At 44.8% G+C, this 27,687-nt stretch overlaps 1 protein-coding gene and 1 long non-coding RNA gene across 2 annotated transcripts in view; both read right to left on the reverse strand.

The window, feature by feature from the left end:
* Nucleotides 1-1,010: 1,010 nt before the first annotated feature.
* Nucleotides 1,011-27,687, reverse strand: part of LOC311010291 (protein NLRC3-like) — a 170,408-nt gene continuing 143,731 nt past the window's right edge. Inside the window, exons 13-16 of the mRNA XM_084040830.1 lie at nucleotides 11,880-12,053; nucleotides 4,754-4,927; nucleotides 4,418-4,464; nucleotides 1,011-1,887 (exon numbers count right to left, since the gene is read on the reverse strand). Coding sequence (XP_083896956.1) covers nucleotides 1,352-1,887; nucleotides 4,418-4,464; nucleotides 4,754-4,927; nucleotides 11,880-12,053 — 931 coding nt within the window. The 3' untranslated portion in view covers nucleotides 1,011-1,351. The remainder of the gene's footprint in view (nucleotides 1,888-4,417; nucleotides 4,465-4,753; nucleotides 4,928-11,879; nucleotides 12,054-27,687) is intronic.
* LOC311010292 overlaps nucleotides 20,825-27,687 on the reverse strand; it is a 58,668-nt gene continuing 51,805 nt past the window's right edge. Inside the window, exon 5 of the long non-coding RNA XR_014596760.1 lies at nucleotides 20,825-20,921. This is a non-coding gene — a long non-coding RNA (uncharacterized lncRNA). The remainder of the gene's footprint in view (nucleotides 20,922-27,687) is intronic.

Below are 27,687 nucleotides of genomic sequence, written 5' to 3' on the forward strand. Positions count from 1 at the left end.
GTTGTAGTTGTGATATTTGAAGTTGGGACTATGTGTCCCAGGTGTACACATGGCTTTTGTGTAATTTACTATGTTAACAAGGATTAGTGTGTAAACGTTATTTTTGTAGGGTTAAACATGTCAAACCTCTGTATATTGTAGTCAGACATGGGTCAAGGAATATTTTACATGAATTAGGGAGTAACTTTATGTGGTTACTTTTTATTGGAGAGCTTTAATAGTGGTACTTTAATGATAGCCAATTGTGTTTGTGAGGAGAATGTGGGAGGGGTTTAGCTACAGGTTAAAGGTCCCCTATTATACTGTTTTTCATCCATTCCACACAGGTGTCAGAGGTCCAACAACACTGTTTTTGATATGCATTGCCCCAAACCCATCCGTAGTCCTGAATTTCAGCTGTCTAAAAGTTGCTTAAATGAGCTCTGCTGAGAACAGGCCGTTTCTGTGTCTGCACCTTTAAATGCTAATGAGCTCCTTCTGTCATCGCCTACTTGGAGAGAGACGGAGACGATGCTGCTTACGCTAGCGGTAGCATGCGCCAATAGTAACAACGGGAGCTGAATCTGAACAGCCTATAGGAGCGCCGTTGTACCAGTGGGGGCGCTGCAGAGACCATGTAGGAGTCGCTTGTTTTCCTCATCCTGGGAGTTGACAGGCTCAGGGAGGACCAGTTCATAGGTGTAGAGACCAGAGAAAACCTGTTTTCATAATATGGGACCTTTAAAATATAGTTTAATTAAAATGCACTTTTGCTAAAATATCAGTTCCGGAACAGTTTATTCTCTTTTAAATGCAATTTTATTTATTGTTCCATATCATAACAAACGTTATGTCAGGACATGTTTTCACATACAGCAGGACTAGAACACCCTCATGATGTTCAAAGTCCCAACATCACCCAAGAGCAAGCGTTATAAAGCGTTGATGAATGGAAAATCACAGCTGCAGCATCATCATAGTTTATAATTCCTTAGTGAATCTAGCAGGAGCATTTTCTCTAACAATTAAGAAACAGTTTAATATGTTTTTTTTATTTGTAATATGTTAAAGACATTATGTTTTCTATTCTAATCTGTGTGTGCTCTGTGCTTCATGTTGATGGTTTTCACTGGACAGCAACTATTTGCTCCAGTCACTAATGCATGTTCCTCAACACGACAAGGTTCAGTCTAAAGACAAAGCCATCCCGATATACTCCATTCATTTAAGTACATTTACACAAGCATTAATACATTTACAACAAGTACAAGGAGGAATGAACCTGACTGATTACAAACTGCAATGTTTTCATTCACATCTTTGCATTGACTCTGAATGTAATCGCACCGGTCTGTGTTTGTTGTGAACAGTTTCAGAGACGCAGAGACACTGATGATCCAGACCCGACTCCAAACCCAGGATAAAGAGGTTCAGTGAATGTGGTGTTGAAGGTGTGGAGGTGGATCAGTTTGTTAGAGGAGACTCTGTAGAAGGTCAAAGTGCCAGCAGGACAGTCCAAGTACACTGCTACCACACCAGAGGAGGAGGAGGAGGAGGAGGAGGAGGAGGAGGAGATGAGTGTTTGTTTGCTTTTGTGCCAGACAGAGTAACGACCACCATAACAACTCAGACTCCAGGACTGATCATTCCTTCCAAACACAGTGTCGTTTCCTCTCCTCTTGATTCTTCTGTAACTCACTGATATATCAACCAGTCCTCTCCACTCGACCTCCCAGTAACAGCGACCAGTCAGACCGTCTCTACACAGCATCTGAGGATATGAGTCAAATCTGTGTGGATGATCTGGATATGACTGGTCGTCTGACACATATGTCACCTTCCTGTTGGTGTCGTCCAGTTTGAGGTTTCTGCTGACTGTGTTTGTGTCCAGTTCCAGTTCACAGACATCTGATGGAGAGAACAAACACAATGCAGCTAAAGGTTATTGTTGGAGACAATTGGGTGTTTTTTGGTGTGTGTTTTGAAAGCTTAATAAATATACTTTGGGTATTAGTATATGACATCACAAGGGGGCGGTAACTTGATGGTGATGGGTCACGTCATACATTTCATTGATAAATAGGACACCGGTGTGTAGTGGTGTGTGTTTTGTTGGATGGCAGAGAAAAACACAGTGTTGGGGAACTAGCAGGAGCAGATTCAGTTATTGATAGATAATTATTAATATCAATAGAATTATTGATATTAATAGGATTATTAATATAGTTAATATTAAATGGGGCACCAACCTGAAATCAGGGAAAAGATAACCGAACCTGTACTCAGTGTCAATATAAAAGTGTTTGTACTCAAATGCCAATAATTAATAACTATTAGAATATGAGTGCAAACAGTTGAAGGATGATGAGAAGGAAGAAGAGGTTGATATCATTCATTCTTATACAACATTAATAAACACAGCAGTATGTTCAAAAGTGGTTTATAAACAATAAACAAAGAAACATACACTAAGTCCAAGTGGCCTATTTAACTAAATAGTATACAAGTGTGTGTGTTACAAGATGGCCGCTGTGGGTGTCGACTAGTGATGTCCAAATGAAGCTTCGTGAAGCATTTTCTTTATTTTCTGAGCCCTATAGATGGCGCGCTCTGTTCAACAAAGGGTTGAAGGCCGATATATTTCCATTGCTTTCAACCCTTTGTTGAACAGAGAGCGCCATCTATTGGGCTCAGAAAATAAAGAAAATGCTTCACGAAGCTTCATTTGGACATCACTAGTGTCGACCAGTCAGCCATGTGGAGTGGGGGTGTTCTTTGTGGGAGGCCGTGTGGTCCTGCCCGGAGAACAGGTTTCTATATGTATAATTAGTAGGGGTGTGACGAGATTAAACTAAACGATATTTCTCGTCACGTTAAAAATCTGTCTCGCAAGATTTGTGAGCTATCCAAACTTCTGTGTGACCTGTGGAGGCAGTAATGCGCCTTTGCTACTTCTAGCCTGCCAGAAACTAAAGAAGGAGAAGGAAAAGAAGAAGAGGAGGAGGAGGAAGGGAAGCAGCAAGCAGCCAGAATGACATTGAAAATACCGGTATTAACATTGAAGATGCCCTCGCTACTTTCAAATCGTTTGTTTGGCAGCACTTTGGGTACCCGGCGGAAATGATAAATGGCAGTAGAGTGACTGATAAGACAATATGCAAGCATTGTGTGAAAATAAAGCCCTACACCGCTGCTAATACTAGCACGATGCAGTAAATATTTTATTTTATTTTAAATTTTATCAATTTTAGTTTTAGTTTCAATTTGTGGAAGAAGAAGGTTATTAAGAGCTCATGCTTACATCATGCATGTAAAGAGTTATAATAAAACATTTCAAAATGCATGTTCAGCCCGACCAGTCATATATTTTGTAATTGTAGTTTTCTTAAAATCTCTTCTCGTCTCATTCTCGTGAACCCAATATCGTGTCTCGTCTCGTGAGCTGAGTGTATCGTCACACCCCTAATAATTAGTGTAATATATGTAGAGCGTTAGGAAAGTTGGATTAGTGAGAACAAAAACTGTCTGTTCTGGATCTAAAGATTGAGTACTAAAGATTGAAACCTCTCTGGACTAAGACTAAGATTGAAACCTCTCTTGACTAAGACCTCTAGGGGACCACAGACCCAGGAGACAGTCTCTGGAGTCTGGTCTGGTCTCTGGACTAATGTGAGCTACTATTGTAGACCTCTGGGGGACCACAGACAGTCTCTGGTTCCTCCATATAGTCTGGTCTGGTCTCTGGACTAATGTCAGCTACTATTGTAGACCTCTGGGGGACCACAGACAGTCTCTGGTTCCTCCACATAGTCTGGTCTGGTCTCTGAACTAATGTGAGCTACTATTGTAGACCTCTAGGGGACCACAGACCCAGCTGGGACAACATCTGGTTCCTCCATTTAGGATTCAGGGACGTCAGGACAACAGGAGGACGATCTCAACGCTTTAGAGACACAGAGGAATTTATCTCTTCATTTCAAATATTTCAACTCACACCAACACGACTACGTGAATTTTGCGTTGCCGTCTGGCAGGAATTGCCATCCGTTTGTGTCTCTGCGTTGACTTTGTTTGCAATTGAGTGTGAAAATGTAAATGTAAAATGGTAAATGGTAAATGGCATATATAGCGATATTTTCTCCAAAGCGCTTTACAGCAATTCACCCATTCATACACACATTCACACACCGATGGCGGAGTCAACCACGCAGGGCGAACAGCCAGCTCGTCAGGAGCAATTAGGGTGAGGTGTCTTGCACAGGGATGCCAGGTACTCAGCTAGGAGGAGCCGGGGATGTGGCATTTGGTGTGAAGACAACACAACATCTTTACAGCCACGAAGAAACAAACGCTACATCCTGATAGAAACGTGATCATCGGATTTCAGTCATGAACACGTTCAAATCTGGAGCAGCTGAGTTACTGAAAACATACTCACACTTCCTCAGACCAGGTCTCAGTCTCTGCTGTCCCCCATGGTCCACCCTGCAGGAAGACATTCAGAGACCTCAATCAGGTCCACCATTAAACATGAACCCCAGTTCCTCAGTCAGAGACGGAGACACAGTCTGGAGCTGTCCTCACCTGAGCGTCCAGTCTGATGTCTGTCCATCTGTCCTCACCTGAGTGTCCAGTCTGATGTCTGTCCATCTGTCCTCACCTGAGTGTCCAGTCTGATGTCTGTCCATCTGTCCTCACCTGAGTGTCCAGTCTGATGTCTGTCCATCTGTCCTCACCTGAGAGTCCAGTCTGATGTCTGTCCATCTGTCCTCACCTGAGAGTGTCCAGTCTCCAGTGTGGACCCTCCAGTCCAGCAGACAGCAGCTTGACTCCTGAGTCTCCTGGATGATTGTAGCTCAGGTCCAGCTGTCTCAGATAGGAGGGGTTGGAGTCCAGAGCTGAGGCCAGAGAAGAACAGCCGTCCTCTGTGATCAGACAACCTGACAGACTGAAGACACACACACTACTGTCACTTCTGGGGACTTTACATAGACTTATGTCCATTTGTCCACTTTTTAAAATGAGAAAAAGAATTTGTCTTTTGCTGTGTTGATGTTGTACTGGGTGGGATAAGCGTGGCTGAGTGATGGACAGAGATGGACAGAGGAGGAAGACAAAAGAAAGAAAAGAGACGAGCTGAAATGATTGAGAGAGAAATTGAAGCGTTAGAAAAGAGAAGAAACAACAGTTGAAACAGTCTATGTGGTCTGTCTTCAGACCTGGTGTGCCAACAAAGATCTGGTATTGATTTTAAACCATCTAGCAAAGAAAAAAGGCTGTAATTCAATAACATTCAACAATGTTTATAGTTTTCATATTGAACTGGAGGAATTATGAATTTATTTATTTATTTTTTATTTAACCTTTATTTAACAAGGTGGGTCAATTGAGAACCAATTCCCATTTGCAATGACGACCTGGCCAAGAAGCAGCAGCAAGGCAGAGTACAAAAAACATGAACAGACATAGAGACAGGTTACACAACATTACAGTATTAAAAGATAATGACAATTAAAACTGCATAGCAGTATCGTGACGGGCCCTCCCTCATATGCGGTCGTGGACTGCCTGCGGTCACAGGGCAGTGTCGTGGACGCTGCCCGTGCTGCGGCCGCCTCTTGTGGTGCAAGTTGAGACACAAACGATTGACAATGAAATGCATCCATCTCTCACGTGCGGTCGTGGAGTGCCTGCGGTCACACGGCAGCGTCGCAGCCGCCTACCTGTGCTGCGGCCGCCTTGTTGTGGTGCAAGTTTAGACACAAGCGATTGACATACAAAGCCATCTGTCTGTCACGTGCAGTCGTGGAGTGGCTGTGGTGACAAGTGAAACTACATTTCAGTAACAGAGCTCACACACATGTCCATGCCTTCCTGACATCTCTCCTCCTCCCCCTGTGTCCTCCTTGCAGGCTGAAATGAAAGGAATTAGTGAAAAAATAGCCAGGTGTGGCTTTTACTTGGAAAAATTCCCAAAATCAATGACATTTCCTGTCGCCAATAGGTGGTGTTGGGACCTCACCATGAGGACTACACAATGCGGCCTACAAAAGCCTTCACATGCGGTCAGGACAAAGGAACAAAGGAGATAAAAAAACTACAACCTCCATTTTGGTTTCACCTCGCACCTAGGTGCGAAGTGCAACGTCACACAACTGGTGCCCTATTGGCTGACAACCACAGGTACCCCAGGGGGTCCCCGGGAGCAGCCGTGAGCAATATAAACCGGCGCCGCCTTAAGAACGCTCTCTTCCATCGCAACACCACGTTGCAACAGGAGGTAGACTCCTCCATCGCAGCACAACGCTGCAACAGGAGGCAAACTTATAACGTCTGCAGCGTTTCCTTTGTCCTAGGCCACAGTCTTCTCGCTGGACGAGCGGCAGACTGTTTTTCCCCGTTTTCCGCGACTCGCCTTTTTCTTTTTTTTTGATTACGGATCCTGAGAGATCGCCACAACCGCGCGATTCTTTTTGTTTGCCTGCAGAAGAGAAACAAACGGTTTCTTTATTTCAGCGACCAGCCGGAAGCCCCGCTCCTGCCTGAAGTCAGCTGACTAAATCGCCACACCGTGCGATTATATTGTTGCCCGCGGAAGGAAGAAACACGAACTGTTTTCTTTATTCGAGCTTGATCAACGAGAGGAAAAACGCCCCGCTCTCGTCTGGACTCAGCCTACTCACCCCGCTGCCGCCGGGACTCACGGACTACCGTCGCCGCCGCCGCGTTAAGGAACGCCGCCATCGCCGGGACGGACTCACAGCCTACGCAACGACACCAGTAAGAGGCTATCAGTCTGGGCAGAGACATAAGTTTGATAGTGTAGGATATGCTTGTAATTCTTGTTAACGTGTTGCTTTCTGTGTTGTTGTATTTGAATGCTGATTGTGTTTCCCACGCCGCTGGGTTTCATCTCGGTAACAATGCGTGTCCAACCTCGGACACATTCACGAGCTCAGTAAGTGATCTACCATCAGTTAAAGGACCGGGGTCCCGCCGAACGAACGCCAGTTCATTCATGAGGTCCCGTGTGATGGTAATGGCTTACTGATCCTTTGTGTATTACGCGCGCATTCTCTCTCTCTTTGTTCTGGCTAACACACATGTGCACACACATACACCGCCCCCCACACGTATCCTACGCCAGCTGTTTCCGGATACGGAAACAGCTGGCGTAGGATACGGAAACAGCTCTCTCGCTCTCTCTCTCTCGCGATTCTATCCGACATCAGTGGCTCCGCCCCTGAACGCTGTGGGGAATAGCTCCATCTGGTGGTCGCGCCCGGCCATCTCTCTCTCTCTCTCTCTCTCTCTCTCTCTCTCTCTCCGCACGCACACACGCACGCACACACACACACACACTCCACGTGTGTCTCTTCCTTTGTTTAGCTTAGCTTTGTGTGTTAGGTAGTTAGGTAATAAGGCTTTGTTAATTGCAGTGTTATTGATTGTGATCATTATTACTGATTTTAATTAATCTTATTATACTATAACTAGCGGTCTCTTGTGCTTGTTGTGTATATGTCACTGGATAACAGCAGGTTGTGAAGGCTAGTGCTCGAATTTCACGCCTTTTTAATTGTTCGATTGTTTTTATACTTTTATGCCAATGATCACGATGATTGGTGCCCCGTTTATTCCTGATTATATCATAATAATATATTAAATATAATTATTAATATCGATAATCATATTGACATTAATAAGTAGCTGTTGATAACCAAATCTGCTCCTGCTACTACCCCAACAGTGGCGTTCTGACTGTGAGGGAATATCAAAGTGCAGACGTGTTCAGGAAGGAAGTCTAATCAAGTATGGAAAGTTTGGAGCAGATCAGAGAAGAAACACTGGAGTTATAATAGTTTTGATGTTTATGGCGAAGGCTGTCTGAGGTGCATGTGAAGTTTGGAGCAGATCAGACAATGAATAAAGTCATTAGCAGGTGTGGAAAATATCCTGACTTGATCTGGTGTTAAACAGTGACAGAGGTGACATCTCCATGCCTTCCTGACATCTCTCTGAGTCCCCTTAGTGTTTCTCTCTCCCCTCCCCCACTATTTACAGTCACAGAGCTGATATGCAGATGGCTAAAAACATTTTTTTTACCCACTTTGTGAGGACTTTAGGCAGTGGGTCCAAGAGGCTTTTTTGTTCATCTCCACATGCACTATCTAGGAAAAAATATTTAATGTGTGTACGCCCAACCTAGACGGGGGGCTGTTGCTTGGAAAAAGGGCATAAAATCAGTCACATTTCATGTTGCCATTAGGTGGCGCTCTGACTGTGAGTCAAAATTGCAGTGCAGTTGTGTTCAGGACGTGACTCTTATCAAGCATGAATATTTTGGAGCAGATCTGAGAAGAAATGCTGAAGTTATAACACCTTTAATGCCTTTGGCGAAGGTTCAAAATAGTAGCGCAGTCATGGGGTCGCCCTGGCCACGCCCTTAAACTTTTGGAGCATCTTTGAGTAACTTTTTGGCCTTTCCAACCACATATCCAATTTTGGTATCAAGCGGATCAACGGTATAGTCGGTTATAGATCAAGTACGACCCCTGTGAATGGCCAAAAACAGCCAAAAATGGCAATTTTTGGAAATTTCTGTAAGCGCCCCAGATTGATTTTGAGGAAAATTGACATGTATGTTCTTTAAAGCTATGGCAACATAGTTTTCGAGTTTCGTAATTTTGGGGCCAAAGGTTATAGAGTTATGGTAATTGTGTTTTGGTGGCCCAACCCTCTAATGTTCATTGGCCGATATCTTCTGATTAAAAGCATATTTTCAAAACATTTTGGACCCTAACCCCAGCTAGGTCTAATACGCACACCAAATTTCGTCCAAATCGGACCAACGGTGTCCGAGGAATGAGCAACATCGGGTTTTACATAAAATTCTAGATGGCGGAAAATTTTGGTCGGCGGACTTTGGTACTCCAAGAGGATTTTTTGTAGAGAGAACTTGTCTGCACAAAATTTCATCTCAATCGGAGTTACGGTGCGGCGGGGCTGGCGAGTAGACACGCTAGGTGGCGCTAGCGAGCAACTTCTTCGTGACTGAATGCGAAACTGGCAAAATCTCAAATTTTTTGCCAGGCCGCATGGACACACTCAATTTTGTTAGGTTTTTTTAATGCTCTAGCCCCCAAAAGGCACGTCAAACTCGTAAAAGAATAATAAACACTACAATAACAATAGGGCTTCGCAGCCCGACGTTGTCGGCGCTCGGGCCTAAATAACAGCGAATGGGCATGACCGGCATGAAGAAGTGATATGTAAGATGAAGGACAAGAGCGAGAAGCAGGTGCAACGAAGTTGTAATATGGGTTGAATTGAGTTTTTAAAAGCGGAAAGTGGGATGAATGAACTGAGCTTTAAGGTCTGTTGCAGAAGTTTCTAGTCGTCTACAGCAGAAAACTTAAAGGAAGAGCGACCGACGGAAATACGGGCTTTGGGTATTAGGAGATTGATGAAGCTGCTGGAATGGAGACTACGGTGTGTGGTGTTAATATTGAGTAATGATTGTAGATATAACCGAGTTTTGCCAATGAGAGTTTTATAAATGAACAAAAACCAGTGAGATTGTCTGCGAGAATGGAGCGACGGCCAGTTCAGGGCGGAATACAAGATGCAGTGATGGGTGTTAAATGGAGCTCCAGTAATAAAGCGGATAGCGGCATTATAAATAACATCGAGTTTATGGAGTAGTGTTTTTGAAGAGGACATATAGACTAAATTGCCGTAATCAAAAATGGGGAGAACTGTCAATTTAACTATGAGATGCTTTGCTGAATGTGTGAAGGAAGACTTATTGCGGTAAAGAAAACCGATGCAAGTTTTGACCTTGGTGAGCAGTGCATTTATGTGTGTTTGAAAAGAGAGTTTACTGTCAAGCCAGATACCGAGGTATTTGTTCACAACATCAATCTCCGATCCGTCGAATCCATTTTGAATGGGCACTTGACCTTTGGTAGGTTTCTGTTGAATATCATGAATTTAGTTTTACTGGTGTTTAAAGCTAGACGGAGAGTGGAGAAGGCATGTTGGATTTTGTTGAAACTGTCCTTCAGAGAAGAAAGTGCAGTGGTCAGAGAGGGGCTAGATGTGTAGATGATGGTGTCGTCAGCATATAGATGTACATGAGAATCAGCTCCTGCAAGGACAATGTTGTTAACATAGATATTGAACAGTGTAGGGCCCAATATACTCCCTTAAGGGACACCATTAGTCAAGGGCAATGGTTCAGAAAGTAAACCTTCCACCTTCACTGACTATAGCCGACCAGAACAATAGCTTCTGAACCAGGCTAGGCAGTTCTCAGAGAGTACAATATCTTGAACCTGCCTAGCAGAATTTCATGGTCCACAGAGTCAAAAGCCTTGGCCAAATCAACAAATGCAGCGACACAATACGTTATCTAAGGCACATGTCATTGAGAACTTCAAGTGTAGCTGTGATGCAACTATGTCCTGATCTGAAACCGGACTGAGCCGGGTTGATGATGATGTGAGTCTCCAAATGAGTTGCTTGTTGATGTGCATCTCCAATATTTTGGAGACAGGGCAAGATGGAGATGGGTCTGTAGCAGTTCAAGTCTGAGCTATCACCCCCTTTGAAAAGTGGGATGACAGCAGCAGATTTCCAATCCTGAGGAAACACACCCGTTCGGAGAGAGAGAGATTAAAAATGCAGGAGACAGGCGCAGCAATGATATGAGCTGCAGTCTTAAAAAGAGTGGGTCTAGAGTATCCAGGCCAGCAGATTTATGAGTGTCCAGGTTGAGGAGGTCCTCAAGCACCTCAAGTTCTTGTATAGGTTGAAACGTGAAAAGGGAGAAACCTAGTGTAGGCGAATGGGTGGTAAGGCTGACAGGAGAACAAGCGGGAATACTGGGATAGTCCTTGTAGGCACAGCCTGCTTTGATGAAGTGTCTGTTGAAGTGGTCCACCATTTTGGATTTGTCTGTGATAACAGTACCATTATGTTTAATTACAGTGGGCAGATTGGATGGCGTATGTTTGTTTTCCATGATTTTGATGGTGTTCCAGAATTTGTGTGGATCAGGGCATGAATAACAAGTACTCTGATAATAACAGTAAAATACAAAAAACAGCTTTGAAAATGTGCTTCTTAAGAGTCTCAGAACATATGAGGCTTTCGGGTGTTCAACTGCCAGTTGAAAGAAAAGAGTCTGTCTTGATTCAAAGCTCTGTTCTCACTGTCAGCGTTCCTCTTTGAGAGCAGCCGTGTGAACTTATCTACCGGCTCTACATTTCACCGACCTGACTGACGTTTATCACCTCCACTCTCTGATCAATCTGTCAGCTGTCAGTGAGTCTCGTCAGTTGTCACCATAGAAACGTCACTCACAGAAACTCCAGTTTGCACAGATTTGATTAAATTCGGAGTTAACGTTTCACCCCGTTGCATTACTGGGTAATTTAGTGTTTGTGAGTAGCAACCAGTGAGATGATTTAGCCTCCAACCATCTGAACCAGTGTAGTGATGCTAACGCTGCAGCAGTAAAATGGAAACGCTCCGTCATCATTTAATAATTCTCAATGATCTATCAGTTAAGGGTCTGGGTCCAGATAGGACGGGGTCTGGGTCAAGCTCCACCTCTTGTGGATTTATAAAACTATTTAAAACAGTGAACGGTGGGGAAAAGGTAGACAAGAAGTTTGATTTTGCCAAAAGTTTAGTTTTCTTTAATTTTCTTTAGATTTATTCTTTTGCTGGCAAGTCGTTAGCAGCAGAAACAGTATTTCATCAGCCATGTTAACAGATTAGTAGCAAACGTGTCTTTTTATGAATACGTGAATATTAATAACTGAATATTTGGTGCATGTAAACGCATCACTGAAAGCTTCATAGGTAAACTTCTCAAAGTAGTTGAATCTGACCTGAGAGTTTCCAGTCGACAGTGTGGACTCTCCAGGCCAGCGGACAGCAGCTTCACTCCTGAATCCTGCAGGTCGTTGTTACTCAGGTCCAGGTCTCTTAGACTGGAGGACTGGGAGCTGAGAACTGAGGACAGAACTTCACAGCTTCTCTCTGAGAGGTTACAGCCACTGAGTCTGAAGAGGAATCAGAAATTAGTGATGAAACAATTACAAACAACTGTTCATCACCTCAGGTTCTAACTGACATTTTTGTCATAATTAAGTTACTCACATATTCTTATTCTATGACAACTTAGTAACATTATGTGAGCCAATCAGCAGTGTGTCAAATGCACACAGGAAGACCAATCGGGTTCTGCTTCTCTGTCATGTTGCTGTGGTTGCTCAGTGGCAGCAGCAACAAGGAGCAGAGGAAATGTCTACCAATGCAGAAAAACCTCAAGATCAAGCCTTGTGAAAGACAGAAGGACAAACACCAGACAAGTTCAGTCTTGCTTTTAAGTTCATTTTCATTGTTAACTACCATTCTAGCCAGCTAACACTGGCTTCCTTAGTATGGCAACATTAGGAATATATAGGAAGCTAGCATTATCTGGCTAGTATTAGCCTATGAAGCTAGGGTATGGCGGCTATTTTTAGCTGCCAGGCTAATATTAGAAAGCTAGCATTATCCGGGTTGAATGATCATATGAAGCTAGCATAAGCTGGCTAGCATTAGCTGATCGGGTAATATAAGGAAACTAGCACATGGTGGCCAAAATAATTTTTCACTTTTTTGGACCCCCAAATGACCATGTGGGCATTTGATGATCCTAATGGGTACCCCGATATTGGCTGTTTTCACATGGAATGACCCATTTTCTATTTTTGGAAAAAGGGTCCTATGCTCCCTGGTCTGTTATTTTTTTTTCACCATCAGTGCCAGGAACGCCAGAACGGTGCAGGGGGTGCGACCGCTAGTGATGTCCAAATGAAGCTTCGTGAAGCATTTTCTTTATTTTCTGAGCCCAATAGATGGCGCTCTCTGTTCAACAAAGGGTTGAAAGCAATGGAAATATATTGGCCTTCAACCCTTTGTTGAACAGAGAGCGCCATCTATTGGGCTCAGAAAATAAAGAAAATGCTTCAAGAAGCTTCATTTGGACATCACTAGTGACCGCACCCCCACTTTTCACGGGGGAAAAAAAAGGAAAATGCGTATGTTGACCACGACACGGCATCCCTGTGATTGCAGCATGAACTAGATCTATTTACAGCGCTGTGGCTTTAAAGGGATAGTTCAGAATTTTGGACATAAGACCTATTTTCCAAGTGAGCCGGTGTGTTCGGGACGTCTGGAGACGTTTTCAAGAAATTTCATTCAGTTCTTCCAGTTGCCGAGTTCGCTTATGCTATGACTAGCGCAAGTCAATGGTTCTTAGCTAGACAGGCATTAAAAACAGTCTTGCCCACTCCACAGTGCACCCGAGGCAAATCCATTGTAACAGCAGACTATCGATGTACATATGTGTTGATAGAATGTTTGAAATAAAACCAACCTTGCATTTTTAAGGATTTTAGTCTCAGCAGCAGCAGCAGCAGCGTGTCATACTTCCTAGTAGGCTATGGCAGCGGCGGAGTGATATCACTTAGCGCTTATAAGTTACCGGTTCTATAAAAGTTTGTTTACCTGCTGTCATTGCTACAGACGCAGAGTAGCCTGCAGTGCTAGTTTCTTCAATCTCACAGAAATGGACACTTTTGGAGAATATACTGAAACTTTTGAAGACTCTGATGAGGAGTTTTTTTCCACCCAAACCCAACCGTACCTGTACGAGCCTGAATTTACAGAGGAAGAATTGCGCGAGAGGGATGCTCAAAGGGCAGAACGTGAACGAGCGTCTGTGGAGACCGCTGGAGCTGAGAACTGGGACCGAACAAACGGAGACTGGTGGTGCCAGGAGGGAATCCCCTGCAACGCGTCCGAGGGTTTACGGGTCTACGGACGGAGCAGAGGTCCAGGTTTCCGGTGCGTAATTGTGGGTTTGCGTGGCCGTGGGCTGCCCGGTGTTTGCGTGAGGTCCAAGCGCTTTTCACCCAGGTCTGAGGGCATGAGGCCCGACAATTCGTCCCGGTTCGATTGCCTATTTACAGGCAGTATTTCGGGCGGCGCGTCTTAGAGTTTTGAGTCCGACGGAGAGTCCGCATGTGTGGATTCGCGGAACCGCCCGCTGCCCAGTGTTGGTCTGCGGTCCAAGGGCTTTTCACCCAGCTCTGAGGGCACGAGGCCCGACTATTCGTCGGTGTTCATGTGTCTATTTACTGGAGGGAATTCCCGCAACGCGTCCGAGGGTTTACGGTTCTCCGGACGGAGCAGTGGTCCGGGTTCGCGGTGCGTAATTGTGGCCGTGGGCTGCCCGGTGTTTGAGTGAGCTCCGAGGGCTTTTCAGACAGCCTTGGGGGTATAAGTGCCGACAGTTTGGCCCGGTTCGATTGCCTATTTACGGGCAGTATTTAGGGCGGCGCGTCTTAGAGTTTTGAGTCTGACGGAGCAAAGTAAAATTCCGCTGCTGCTGAGAAACTAGTTCCTCAAAAAATGGATGATTCATGCGATGCGAGGTTAGTTTTGTTTCAAATATTATTCTATTAACACAGATATGTAGATCGACAGTGTAGTGTTTTAATTGATTTGCCTCGGGTGCACTGTGGAGTGGGCAAGACTGTTTTTAATGCCTGTCTAGCTAAGAACCGTTGACTTGCGCTAGCCATAGCATAAGCGAACTCGGCAAATGGAAGAACTGAATGAAATTTCTTGAAAACGTCTCCAGACGTCTCGAACACACTGGCTCACTTGGAAAATAGGTCTTATGTCCAAAATTCTGAACTATCCCTTTAATTATGTCTGCTCTAGTCTGGCCTCTTGGTCATGATGTCATGCTCAGCCAATTGCATACTTCGCCCGCAAGCCAGATCCAGGAAAAGGGTTATTCTACGACCAACGAGGCTACAACACTGAAGCTCAGTTCAGTTATCTGCATCACCAACACACTTACCTTAGAAATCGCTGTGCATTACTGCTTTACGCTACCTTCATTTGTATTTGTTCTTGAAACTTGTGTGTGGAGAACTACAGATCTTGGATACACTACTACATCGCTACACTAGGCTACGGTCAATGTTGATCAACACGGAAAGCTGTTGCTAGCATAGCTGCTAAGCTAAGCGCTAGGTGCGTTCGTCGGACGAATGCTACTGTAAACAATGTTCCGAAAGGCCAAGGTACATGTAAGAGTATACAGTTTGAGAGAATGAGATGTCATTGTTAATCGATTCAATAAAAACAACGTCATATCAGACTACCTACTCCTAACTCCTTGAATGGAAATTCAGGTTATGATGGTGTGTCTGTGTCTGTCAATATCAGGCACAGTTTATTTTAGCAGATTATTAATTTAGAACATGTAGACTAAATCACTATGTGCATAAAAAGACGCTACTTGCAGCTCAATCAGCTTGAATGAAACCACTAAACAGCAACACAGGGGTGTCAAACTAATTTTAGCTCAGGGGCCACATGGAGTAAAATCCAAATGAAGCTTCATGAAGCATTTTCTTTATTTTCTGAGCCCAATAGATGGCGCTCTCTGTTCAACAAAGGGTTGAAGGCCGATATATTTCCATTGCTTTCAACCCTTTGTTGAACAGAGAGCGCCATCTATTGGGCTCAGAAAATAAAGAAAATGCTTCACGAAGCTTCATTTGGACATCACTACATAAAAATAACGGCAACTTCAGATTTGTTTCCTTGGTTTTACTTTGGTCCTAAATAGTACAAGCATATTCTGAAAATGTACACACCACAAATAATGCTCTTTACAGAACACTTGAAATTAGTTGAAAATTCTGAGGGGGAAAAAATGGTGCAATTTCAAGAACACTATGCCTCAGTGATTGGAACTTAGACTTCGTCTCAGTGTAACTACAAAGGCATACAACTTTAAGTCACAGCCTATGTGGGATTGAACAAAATACTCTTCTAGGTATCAAATACTGCATTCATCATTTCCACATCTTAATCCTGAGCTAACTCACCACACTATAAAAACTGAGGTACAAACTATTCAAGAGGGTTGAGTTACTCCCTGCCATGTAGGATACTCTATTTATTGATAGAAAAATAAAAGCTGTGCATGATGCATGCAAAATGCATGAACAATTTCAACAAACCAACCTTATGAACTAAAGTGACTGACATTACAGTAAATCACACACTGTTCACTGTCTTTACATTTCCACAGAAGATATTCATTTTCACAGAATTATCAGGCTTCATAAAGTGTCTCATGCAGCATTTTAAGTGGGGTTACCACTGTTTATTTTACTATTTTTGTACTATTTTACTTATGAAAACACGGTAGAAGATGTAATAGGCAGAAAGACAGGCAGCTCCGGCCATGCTGTCAGGTATAGGCCTACTTGCTCGCCCCTGGTGTAAACAGATTTCTTGCGTAACAGAATTGCTATTGCGACATCCAGTGGACACATTTAGAACAGCAGTTCTTATCATTGAAAAATTGCAGCTATTTTTATACTTTGGAAATCATCTCGTGGGCCGGATTAAACGCGTTCGCGGGCCTGATCCGGCCCGCGGGCGGTAAGTTTGACACCCCTGACCTAACATAATGACAGTTTATTGTTGGACTTTTTTTTATTATTATCTTATATCCCACATGAAAACGTGCATGAATGCTAGTTGGCCTCTGGAATTTTCAAAATTGTCTCAGGAACCCAGCCCGAAACCAGCTCTTTTTTTTGTTTTTTGCACCCACACTTTCAAACTCGTTCCGACGCCACTGATCAGTGCCGAATTCCAGGGCAAATAGGCCCATGTAAACTAACAGGCCGCATATCCAAATAGGCCTAGATGAGGAGAGATTAAGGCTGTAAATTGGCTTTTGTCTTTGTCACATTTGGACAGTTTAAATAAACTAAACTAAATATATGTGTTGTTACCGGCGAACATAGGACCCTTTTTGGGAAAAAATGGGGAACATAGGACCTGGGGAACATGGATAGCCCCGGTAGGGCCCTATGAAATCCGTTCAATTTTTTTCCAGATTCCGTTTTAAGTTTTTAAAATTCTGTGTTTTACAATTTTAGAGCATTTTTTCCCGTCAAACGGTGTCTAATCATGTGGTTGATGAATCAAAGACATTTACTGAAGAAACATTCCAGTCGTTCTAATTCTAAATCCTTGTCATTCAGAGACAAATGTGCATAAATATGCAAGTGTATGTGCAATCATTTATGGAGGAGTCACAATATACCGCCCACTTTTTGAGCCCCCCCCCCCCCCCCCCGTAGCTGCTCATCACACGGATTCTTGTGGGTCGAGTCATTCTTATGTTGACAAAACTCAGAGAAAAGTTAGAATAAATGTCTTCGACATGACAATCGATCACTGTGTGTGTGTGTGTTTGTGTGTGTGCGACGCTGGATGAAGCGGTGAACGCTGTTTTTTCTTTTCTTTCAGCTAAGGTGCGGTGACAAAAGCTTCATGTTAGAGAAAGCATCGATTTTTATGTAAAGGGGGGGCGGGAGGGGTAGCCGCCCCCCCGCCCCACTTCCAACGTCTATGCCTCCTGGTAGTCTCTCAGATCACCAGGTGCGGGGCCACAATAATCAGAATTTACTCAGAAGTTACTCAGTACTCGAGGAGTTTTTTCACTAAATACTTTCTTACCTTTACTCTTAAGTAACTATTTGGAACTACTTTTTACTTCTTTACCTTTTGCAGTTGGGAAAACCAATGAAATCGTTCAGAATGCAGATAGAACCTTGTAATTCCAAGATGGTTTGTTGTTTTCTGAATGAAAAACTATATTTACAGAGCTTTGCTGGAGGCTTGGACCACCGGCAGCAGCCTCAGAAGAGCCTCCTCTGAAGCAGAGTATTCCTTCAGATCAAACACCTCCAGATGTTTTTCTGATGACAGTAAGATGAAGACCAGAGCTGACCACTGACCAGGAGACAGTTCATCGAAGGAGAGATGTCTTAAAGTCAGGTACTGTTGGATCTCCTCAACCAGAGAACGATCATTCAGTTCATTCAGACAGTGGAACAGATTGATGCTTCTCTCTGGAGACAGCTTCTGATTAAGCTTCTCCTTCATGTACTGGACCGTTTCCTGATTGGTCTGTGAGCTACTTCCTGTCTGTGTCAGCAGACCTCGTAGGTGTTTCTGATTGGTCTCTAGTGACAGACCCAGAAGGAAACGGAGGAACAGGTCCAGGTGTCCGTTTGGACTCCGTAAAGCCTTGTCCACAGCTCTCTGGTGCAGATGTGTTAGTTTATTTATGTCTCCATAGACTTCAGACCACCAGGAGGTTGTTGGTTCTTCTGCCATCAGATTGACACCAGAGTTTACGAAGGTCAGATGGACATGAAGAGCAGCCAGAAACTCCTGAACACTCAGATGGACGAAGCAGAACACCTGGTCCTGGTACAGTCCTCTCTCCTCTCTGAAGACCTGTGTGAACACTCCTGAGTACACTGAGGCTGCTTTGATATCGATGCCACACTCTGTCAGGTCTGGTTCATAGAAGATCAGGTTTCCTTTCTGCAGCTGCTCAAAAGCCAGTTTCCCTAGAGACTTAATCATCTTACTGCTCTGTGGACTCCAGTGTGAATCCGTCTCAGCTCCTCCATCATACTTGACGTTCTTCAGTTTGGACTGAACCACCAGGAAGTGGATGTACATGTCGGTCAGGGTCGTCGGCAGCTCCCCTCCCTCCCTGGTCTTCAACACGTCCTCCAGAACTGTAGCAGTGATCCAGCAGAAGACAGGGATGTGGCACATGATGTGGAGGCTTCGTGAGGTCTTGATGTGGGCGATGATCCTGTTAGCCTGCTTCTTATCTCTGAACCTCTTCCTGAAGTAGTCCTCCTTCTGTGGGTCAGTGAACCCTCTGACCTCTGTCACCATGTCAACACACCTAGGAGGGATCTGATTGGCTGCTGCAGGTCTTGTGGTTATCCAGAGACGAGCAGAGGGAAGCAGTTTCCCCCTGATGAGGTTTGTCAGCAGCACATCCACTGAGGTGGACTCTGTAACATCAGTCAGGATCTCGTTGTTGTGGAAGTCCAGAGGAAGTCGACACTCGTCCAGACCGTCAAAGATGATCGCAACCTGGAACCCTTCAATCCTGCAGATTCCTGCTTCTTTGGTTTCAGGGAAGAAGTGATGAATGAGTTCCACCAAGCTGAACTTCTTCTCTTTCAGCAGGTTCAGCTCTCTGAAAGTGAATGGAAACGTGAACTGTATGTCCTGGTTGGCTTTGTCTTCAGCCCAGTCCAGAGTGAACTTCTGTGTTAACACTGTTTTCCCGATGCCAGCCACTCCCTTTGTCATCGCTGTTCTGATTGGTTCATCCCTTCCAGGTGAACCTTTAAAGATGTCTTCTTGTCTGATGGTTGTTTCTGGTCTGTCTGGTTTCCTGGATGCCGTTTCAATCTGTCTGACCTCATGTTGGTCATTGACCTCTGCAGTCCCTCCCTCTGTGACGTGGAGCTCTGTGTAGACCTGATTCAGGAGGGTTGGGTTTCCTGCTTTATTAATGCCCTCAAACAAACACTGGAACTTCTTCTTGAGGTTAGACTTGAGTTTACGTTGGTACACTGGACCAGCGGTTCCTGGATAAACAACAAAGGAACCCAGTTAGTGGATCCTACAGACCCTTTAACAGTCTATGAACAAGCCATGTGTTAGAGCCATGTATTCCTATAGTCCTCAGTAGTAGTGTCTTCATGAGCTTCTTTCATGATTAAATCAAAACTATTGGACACAAAATCAGGTTAAGCTGATGAAGTGAAAATATAATATATAATCCTCCACCCTGAGACGTCACCATTGAAAACACCAACAGAACATGGAGGTGTCATTGTAGAAGCCCATTTTAAATACACCTTTGTTTATCATCTACCAACAATTTAGTTATACGAGCTGAAAGTCACCAGTTAACACGGTCACTGGATGAAGTGAAACACCTGTTCCTCAAACGGTCGTGATCCTGTCTGAACTCTGTAGAACTTGAGTCTGTTGGAATATCGATTCTGACAACCGAACACGTAACAAGCAGACATTTAGATGCTACTGACAGTTTAAATTCACTGTTTAAAGCTTCTAACTCATCTGGATGGTTGAAGCAAAACGACATAAACGTTGACATCATGCGTACACATATTTATGATGTCAGCTGTAATCGGGTCTGTAGACAACCAGAGAACCTAAACATTGAAGTTGTTTGCAGCCTATTAGGAGAAATATGAAGTTCTTCATGTTGAATCCTTCTCTTCTTTCCACCATGTTAAATCTGTTAAAATCCTCTTACTGATCTGCAGACAGTCAGCCAGGTCCTCCTGCTTCATTCTCCTCAGGAAGTGCACTGTTATCTTCTGAAACGCCTCTCTGCTCCTCCTCTGCTCTTCATCCTCACCGTCCAACAACTCCTCGTCCTCACTCTCCAAGCATTCTGGGTAATCTGGACTCAGAATCTTCTGGATCTTCTTCAGCTCGTTCTTCACAAAAGTGCCGATGTTCTCCTCCAGCAGCTGGAACAGAAGGATAAACTGAACATGAACTCTAAAGAACCCAACATGGGATTCATGTGTGGGTCTGAGCAGCATGGAGACCACTAGAACCTGTTCAGCATTGAATCTGTAGTTGATGTGGTTAATAGTGAAAGGTGAGCTTGTACATGTACTCACCATAAATATGGAGTCCAGGTCTGTTTGATGCTGATGGGTCAATGGAACCTCTGAGATCTGCTGAACTCTGTGGAGAAAACCACGTTTAAAGAGTCACTAAACCACAGACTGGAGATCAGAAGTGGACGTCGTCATGGTGACGTCACCCATTGTGTTTGTGGACTACAGTTTTGAAGTCTCAGGTTTGGCATTTTGCCATCTTGGATTCTTGGAGCGATCTGATGAACACTAGCAACAGAGTGGCACCCCGAGCAGCAACCTTACTGGATCTGGATCCATCTGGATTCTGGTGTGAAGCTTCATAATTCAAGGTCAACTTTACAGCTAAGTGAGTCATCTTAGTAGCTAACTTCTGAGTAATATGTTGTGCACTTTATTGTTTACTGTTTACCCCAGTGTCTTGTTTTTTCTGTTGTGCCTGTGCACTTTATCTCACCGTGGAACGAGGAGAAACGTTGTTTCGGTTTCTTTTGTGCGGTACATGGAAGAAATTGACAAATAATAATAAATAAATAAGTAAATAAATGAATTGGTAGAGTTGTAGTGACCTGTCAATCACGAGGTAGCCCCGCCCCCTAAAGCATCCCCAGGGTCCCCCCAGGATTTTTCCACTCAAATTTAAGACTTTTTAAGACCTTTTTAAGACCACGTCCGATGAAATTTAAGACCAACCTCGCACCTATTCTGGCATGATACATTTATGAAATAATCCAAAAGAAATCTGTCAGAATAACAGAATAACACAGGGACAAATAACAATTACTTCTTTTAATAAAGAATAAAGTGTGTGCACGCCAAATGTATACATTTCCCCCAAAATATTCAGCATGCTCCTTTTGCAGCATCTCAAAAAAACGCCAATTGACGTTGGGTCCGTCCATGGACAGAGACACCATCATCCTCAAATCAAGGTCACGTAAACATTCCTACAAGAAATCAAAACAAATTTTAAAACACAGTTGTATTCTATCATAGGCACTGTCATAACATCATAGCACTATGTAATCTGTAAATTCTAGTGTGGTGGAGATTCAAGCCTCCAGGTTAAAGGGTTCTGTCCCAGAGAGTGGTGAGGGAGAATATTACCGTCACTGCTGTCATTATAGTTTTTTTCTGTTTACTCTACATGCATTTTCCTATGGCCCTAACTCTAACCTCTTGTTCAGAGCCTATGTAACTATGTGGCAAAGATATATGAAGAAAGTTAATTTGCAAAAGAGATAAGATAACTAGTTTTTACAACATTTTTAAATTAGTATTTACACCAGGTGTTTATCTGCTTTTGCAAATGAACTCTATTATTCTGATTTAAGTTCAAACAACATCTATATTTCAGTTTAAGGATACATTTGTGGGGGGAAAAATAAGAAAAAAAGCAATGGATACTTACTTTAAAATGTTTTAGTAGGTCCAGCGCCGTAGCATGGCCCATGAACTCAATAGCCAAAATATCTTGAGCGGACCCGGTCACCAACCCAGTAGCGCAGATGAATGTCCAGCTGTTTAGTTTTTGTGCTTTTGTTTAGACTTTCGTCAAGCATGACCACAAATCCAGACGCCTTATTGAGCTGGTCGGTCAGTTGTTTGGTGATGAAAGGGGCCAGACCAAACTTGGTAATATAGGCAGTCTTGTTGCTCCCACATGTGAAAGTAGCCGCGATCTCCGAGTCGGGGAACATCACTTTGAAGAGCTCGCTTATATTTTCATTTTACGTTATGGGCAAGTGCAGATTTAATCCACTGTGGCTCAGTGACTCAAAATATGACTGGGTTCAGGCTGTACCGGGGAATGAGTGGGAGGCTCAGTGACGTCTTTGCCGAAAAAAATTCAAGCTCGGTACAATGGGTCATTTGGCCTTGGAGTCGCACATGAAGAGTGCTAAACATTTAGCATGCTTAGCAGCTACACAGAAGCAGGCACCCATATCCCAGTTCTGCGACGCCAACCTCAACAGTCACCTCGGCTGCCAGCAGCACCGAGCCCACACAGCCAGGTAACGTATGAGCTTTTTGTGGCTCGACGCCAACTCTTAAGGCAGAGGTGACGTGGATACTAAAGACGATATCGGACCACCACTCCTACCAAAGGTGCTGCGCGAGCGACGACATCGGTGGGTCAGCGGCTAACTGTGCACGCTCTAGCGCAATGTGGCATTCTAGTAAACTTGGAAATCAGGATTTTCCGACCACCTAGTTGAAACAGTGCATTAATGCCACCTCATGTCGGAGATCGATAGTCGGAGAGAAAAAAAAAATATTTTACAACGCAACGTTCCATGTTTTGTTTTTTGTTAGTGTTTTACTTAGTATACAGTTATGTTGTTGAGCTGTACTATCATGCAGATAAGGAAGGGAAAAATTAAGACCTTTGAGAATTAAATTTAAGACTTGTAAACAAAACTTAAGACCTTTTCAAGGCCTTAATTTACGGTTATCAAATTTAAGACTTTTTCAAGTTTTTAAGACCCTGCGGGTACCCTGATCCCCTGCTTTCTGGTCTGGTGGACTCTAAATGGACCATAATGTACTAAATGAACATCATGCTGGATTGAAAAAGACTTGAAACTAGAGATTGAGACCATAAAAAATGTTTACTGAGATAATACATTGAGAAAGAAGTAGGGCCATTTTCTTACAGACTTCTATACAACCAGAGAGGAGTCGCCCCCAAAATTAATGTTGGCTCGGTGTGTGAATATGCAAAAACGATGTCGGACTCTGTAGTTTTCTCTGGTCCCCTGCCAAACTTTACTAGTGATGACATGTATAGCCGCATGTCATCTTTCCACCGCTGGTTGTCGAGGTGGTGTCCAGATAACGATGTGGGCTTTGTTAATAATTGGCAGCCTTTCTGGGGAAAACCTGGTCTGATCAGGAGAGATGGCATCCACCCCACTTTGGATTGAGCCGCTCTCCTATCTAGAAACATCGCTGATCTCATTGGTAGTCCTAGAACATGGCAAACCAGTGTTGATTCATTGCAGTCTTACACACTTCTCTGCGCCTCCATTAGAGCAGTCACCCACCCAAAACCATATAAGAACGGTGTCTGTCCCCGACGACCAAATTTATTTGGTCCAAGGATTTTAGCAAACTACAGACCAATATCAAATCTTCCTTTCCTCTCTAAGATCCTTGAGAAAGTAGTCGCCAATCAGCTGTGTGACTTTCTCAACAATAACAGTCTACTTGAGGACTTCCAGTCAGGATTTAGAGTACATCATAGTACAGAGACAGCTCTGGTGAAAATTACAAATTACCTTCTTATTGCTTCTGACAAAGGACTGGTTTCTGTACTTGTTCTGCTATATCTTAGTGCTGCGTTTGACACCATTAACCATGAGATTCTAATATGTAGAAAAATTAATTGGCATCAAAGGAACCGCATTAAGCATTGCGATCTCAGTTTGTGCATGTCAATGAAAAATCCTCCAGGCACACTGAAGTTAAATACGGTGTTCCTCAAGGTTCTGTGCTCGGACCAATTCTTTTCAACTTATATATGCTTCCTTTAGGCAACATTATCAGAGGACACTCTATAAACTTCCATTGTTATGCTGATGATACTCAGTTATATCTATCGATCAAGCCCGAAGAAACCAATCAGCTAGTTAAACTCCAGGCATGTGTTGATGACATTAAATCCTGGATGACCTGCAATTTCCTGATGTTAAACTCCGATAAAACGGAAGTTATTGTACTTGGGCCTAAACTCCCCCGAAGCTCGCTGTCTAAAGATATAGCGACTATTGATGGGATTGCCATCGCCTCAAATGCTACTGTAAGAAACCTTGGAGTTATCTTTGATCAGGACCTGTCCTTTGACTCGCATATTAAACAAACTACAAGGACAGCCTACTTTCACCTGCGTAACATTACTAAAATTAGGCCAATGCTGTCTCAAAAAGATGCAGAAAAACTTGTCCATGCATTTGTGACCTCAAATTTGTGACCTCAAGGCTGGACTATTGTAATTTTTTATTATCAGGCTGTTCTTAAATCTCTCCAGCTGGTCCAGAATGCTGCAGCTTGTGTTCTGACTAAAACCAGAAGAAGGGATCACATTTCTCCTGTATGAGCTTCTCTGCACTGGCTCCCAGTAAAATCCAGAATAGAATTTAAAATCCTTCTCCTCACTTACAAGGCTCTTAATGGTCAGGCACCATCATATCTTAAAGAGCTCATTAAACCCTACTGTCCTCCTAGAGCACTACGCTCTCAGAATAAAGGGTTACTTGTAGTTCCTAAAGTCTCCAAAATTAGAACAGGGGCCAGAGCTTTCAGCCATCAAGCTCCTCTTCTGTGGAACCGTCTTTCGGTTCTGGTTCGGGAGGCAGACGCTGTTCCCACATTTAAGAGTAGGCTTAAAACCTTTCTCTTTGACACCGCTTATAGTTAGGGCTGGCTCTCTCTCTCTCTCTGTGTGTATGTTCCCCTGGAGTCCCTGTGCTTTCTCGCCTAGCAGGTCTCCCTGGACCGTGGTGGAACCTGATCCGGACTGCACCGATACTGTGGTCTTGTTTGACACTTACCGCCAGTATTTTTAATTAAAGTAATTAACTAAAATCGGCATCTCTACTGTTATTAACTTGATTACTCCCAGGAGTCTGGCTATGCTTTCTGGTCCAGCAGAGTCCACTGAGGTCCTGACCGATGCAGACTGCTAACTTGCCTGACGCTGGAAACACCACATTGTAGCTCCACCTGCCCGCTGTGTGACTGCTCAACTACTCCTGCTTTTTGGTCTACGGCGACGTGGTTGGGATGGATCCATCTCGGCGTGGCTGTGCCTGCTGCCATGGACTACTACTGTTGATACTATTGCTTCTGTTAATGCCACCACTACTGTTAATGCTACTACTACTATACTACCAACACCAAATGCAGTCGGAACCCAAGGGCCTGGGCTGCACAAGATTTCTGCCTAAAAGCCTATTAAGGCAGTTTTTTCTCGCCACTGTCGCTGTAACGCTTGCCCCTGGGTGATGTTGGGACTTTTGAAATTTTGAGCGTATTCTAGTCCTGCTCAATGTGTTAAAGATGGAGTCTACGATTTTTGACTTGAGCCAAACTTTAGCCAATAGTAGACATGCGGCGTCAGTGGGGCGGGGAGGAGGAGGGTATTGTGGCGAGTGATCGCCGAGCAGTTTGGGATCGGGGACGTACTGTGGTCGGGGTGAGAGAGAAATCCAACCGGCACGATGTTTCATCATTCGTGGCCGTAATAAACACTATTACTGCTTTGTACATGTTGTGGAAGTCCTGGACACACCGGGAAACTAAACGGCCTGCCTGAGTTCATAGCGGAGGGAATGTTCCCATTCATTGTCTATGCACCACAGCTAGCTCCGCACCACAGCTAGCACGGAGTTTAGCGGCACCACCGGCAGCCAGCCTCCACCCGGCCCAGGCCCAAACCGGCAGCCAGCCTCCACCTGGCCCCACCGGCAGCCAGCCTCCACCTAGCCCCGGCTCTACCGGCAGCCTGCCTCCACCTGGCCCCGGCTCTACCGGCAGCCAGCCACCACCAGGCCCTACCGGAAGCGAGCCACCTCCAGGCCCTACCGGCAGCCAGCCGCCACCCGGCCCAGGCCCCACAAACTATGCCCAGTCAAGGAGATGATCTCACAACAGCAAATAAAAAAATCACCGACCTGAAGAATCACATCAAAAGGCTCTCCGATGAACTGCGCAGCAAAGAGACAATGTTGTCCAGTTTCATGGATCTAGCCGCTGATCAGGCCCAGCAACTTGCCTCCCTGAGCGCAGCCATCCACGACACCGCTGTTTGGGACCCGTCCACCTGCCCTCGGCCGTCTTCCTGCTCAACTCCAAACCGCTCTTCCTCGTGGTCGGAAGTGGTGGTCCGAGGACGAAGGAAGAACTCAGACGGGACTGCCTCGCCGCCTCGCCTGTCGAACCACCACGCGGCTCCGTCGGCCGACACTCCCGCTCCACCAGCTGCCGATCCCCCGGTTCCAGCTCGCCCCGATCCGGATCCATCTCCGAGATCGACGCCTGCAGTCACCGTTGCTCACCAGGCACCGGTGGCTAGCAGTGGCGGGGGGACCCGCTGCTCCACTGTGGGACCAGCTGAGCGCTCTCCATCCCGGACTACCACCGCCTCCCGCCGCAGGATCCTTCATGAGGCCGTACTCAGACGCTCCGGAGGTCTTCCTCGCCCTGAACCACTGAGCTCCTCTCCCAAACCCGGGGCCGACGGCGTGTCACGGCGTCCTCGCTCGGCCGTCCGGCCCCGCGGTGCGGACTCTGGCCGCGCTCTCTCCGGCCGTGAAAACCAACGGCTGTCATCCCCCACACCACTCTTCTCTCCAACTACAGTAATAGTTGGAGACTCCATAACACGGAAAATACGTTTCTTCAACGCCATCACTCACTGCCTACCGGGAGCTACAGTCCAAGTCCTCCTGAACAAACTCCCGGGGCTGCTACGCTCACTTCCGTCCTCTGTTCGGCGAATTATAGTCCACGTCGGGACGTGCGAAACAGCCCGCCAGCAGTCAGAACTGACCAAAATGGATTTTAACGTTCTTTTTAATTTTTTAAGTTCCTGTGGATTGTCTGTTTTTATCTCCGGTCCAATCCCTTCACTGGGAAAGGGGATAGGACATTTTAGCAGAATCCTCAGTCTTCACACCTGGCTCCAGCTCACCTCCACAGCTTTCAACTTTGGTTTTATTGACAATTTTAATCTGTTCTGGGACCGTCCTTCCCTCTTCCAACCGGACGGTATTCGCCCCAACTTGCTAGGCAGTCACCTGCTAACTGCTAACATACAGCACTCCGTTCAGGTCCAATCACACACACCTGCATGACTGTCTACCCAACACGCCCCCTCCCCGGAACATCCGCCGACAGCTCCACCAACCCCCAGCACTATTCCCCCCGCTGGCTCCCCCTGCAGGCCACACCCGTCACTAACCCTCTCTCCAGAAATCCAACCCATACAAACCATAATCACCCACAGAGCCTCCATCAGTATTCCCTCACAACGTTATCACAACAAACCACACGTGAATCTCTCCAACCTCCGTCCTCTCCC

The sequence above is a fragment of the Eutrigla gurnardus genome (assembly GCF_963514095.1).
Source record: "Eutrigla gurnardus genome assembly, contig: SCAFFOLD_57, whole genome shotgun sequence".
NCBI classification, from domain to species: Eukaryota; Metazoa; Chordata; class Actinopteri; order Perciformes; family Triglidae; genus Eutrigla; species Eutrigla gurnardus.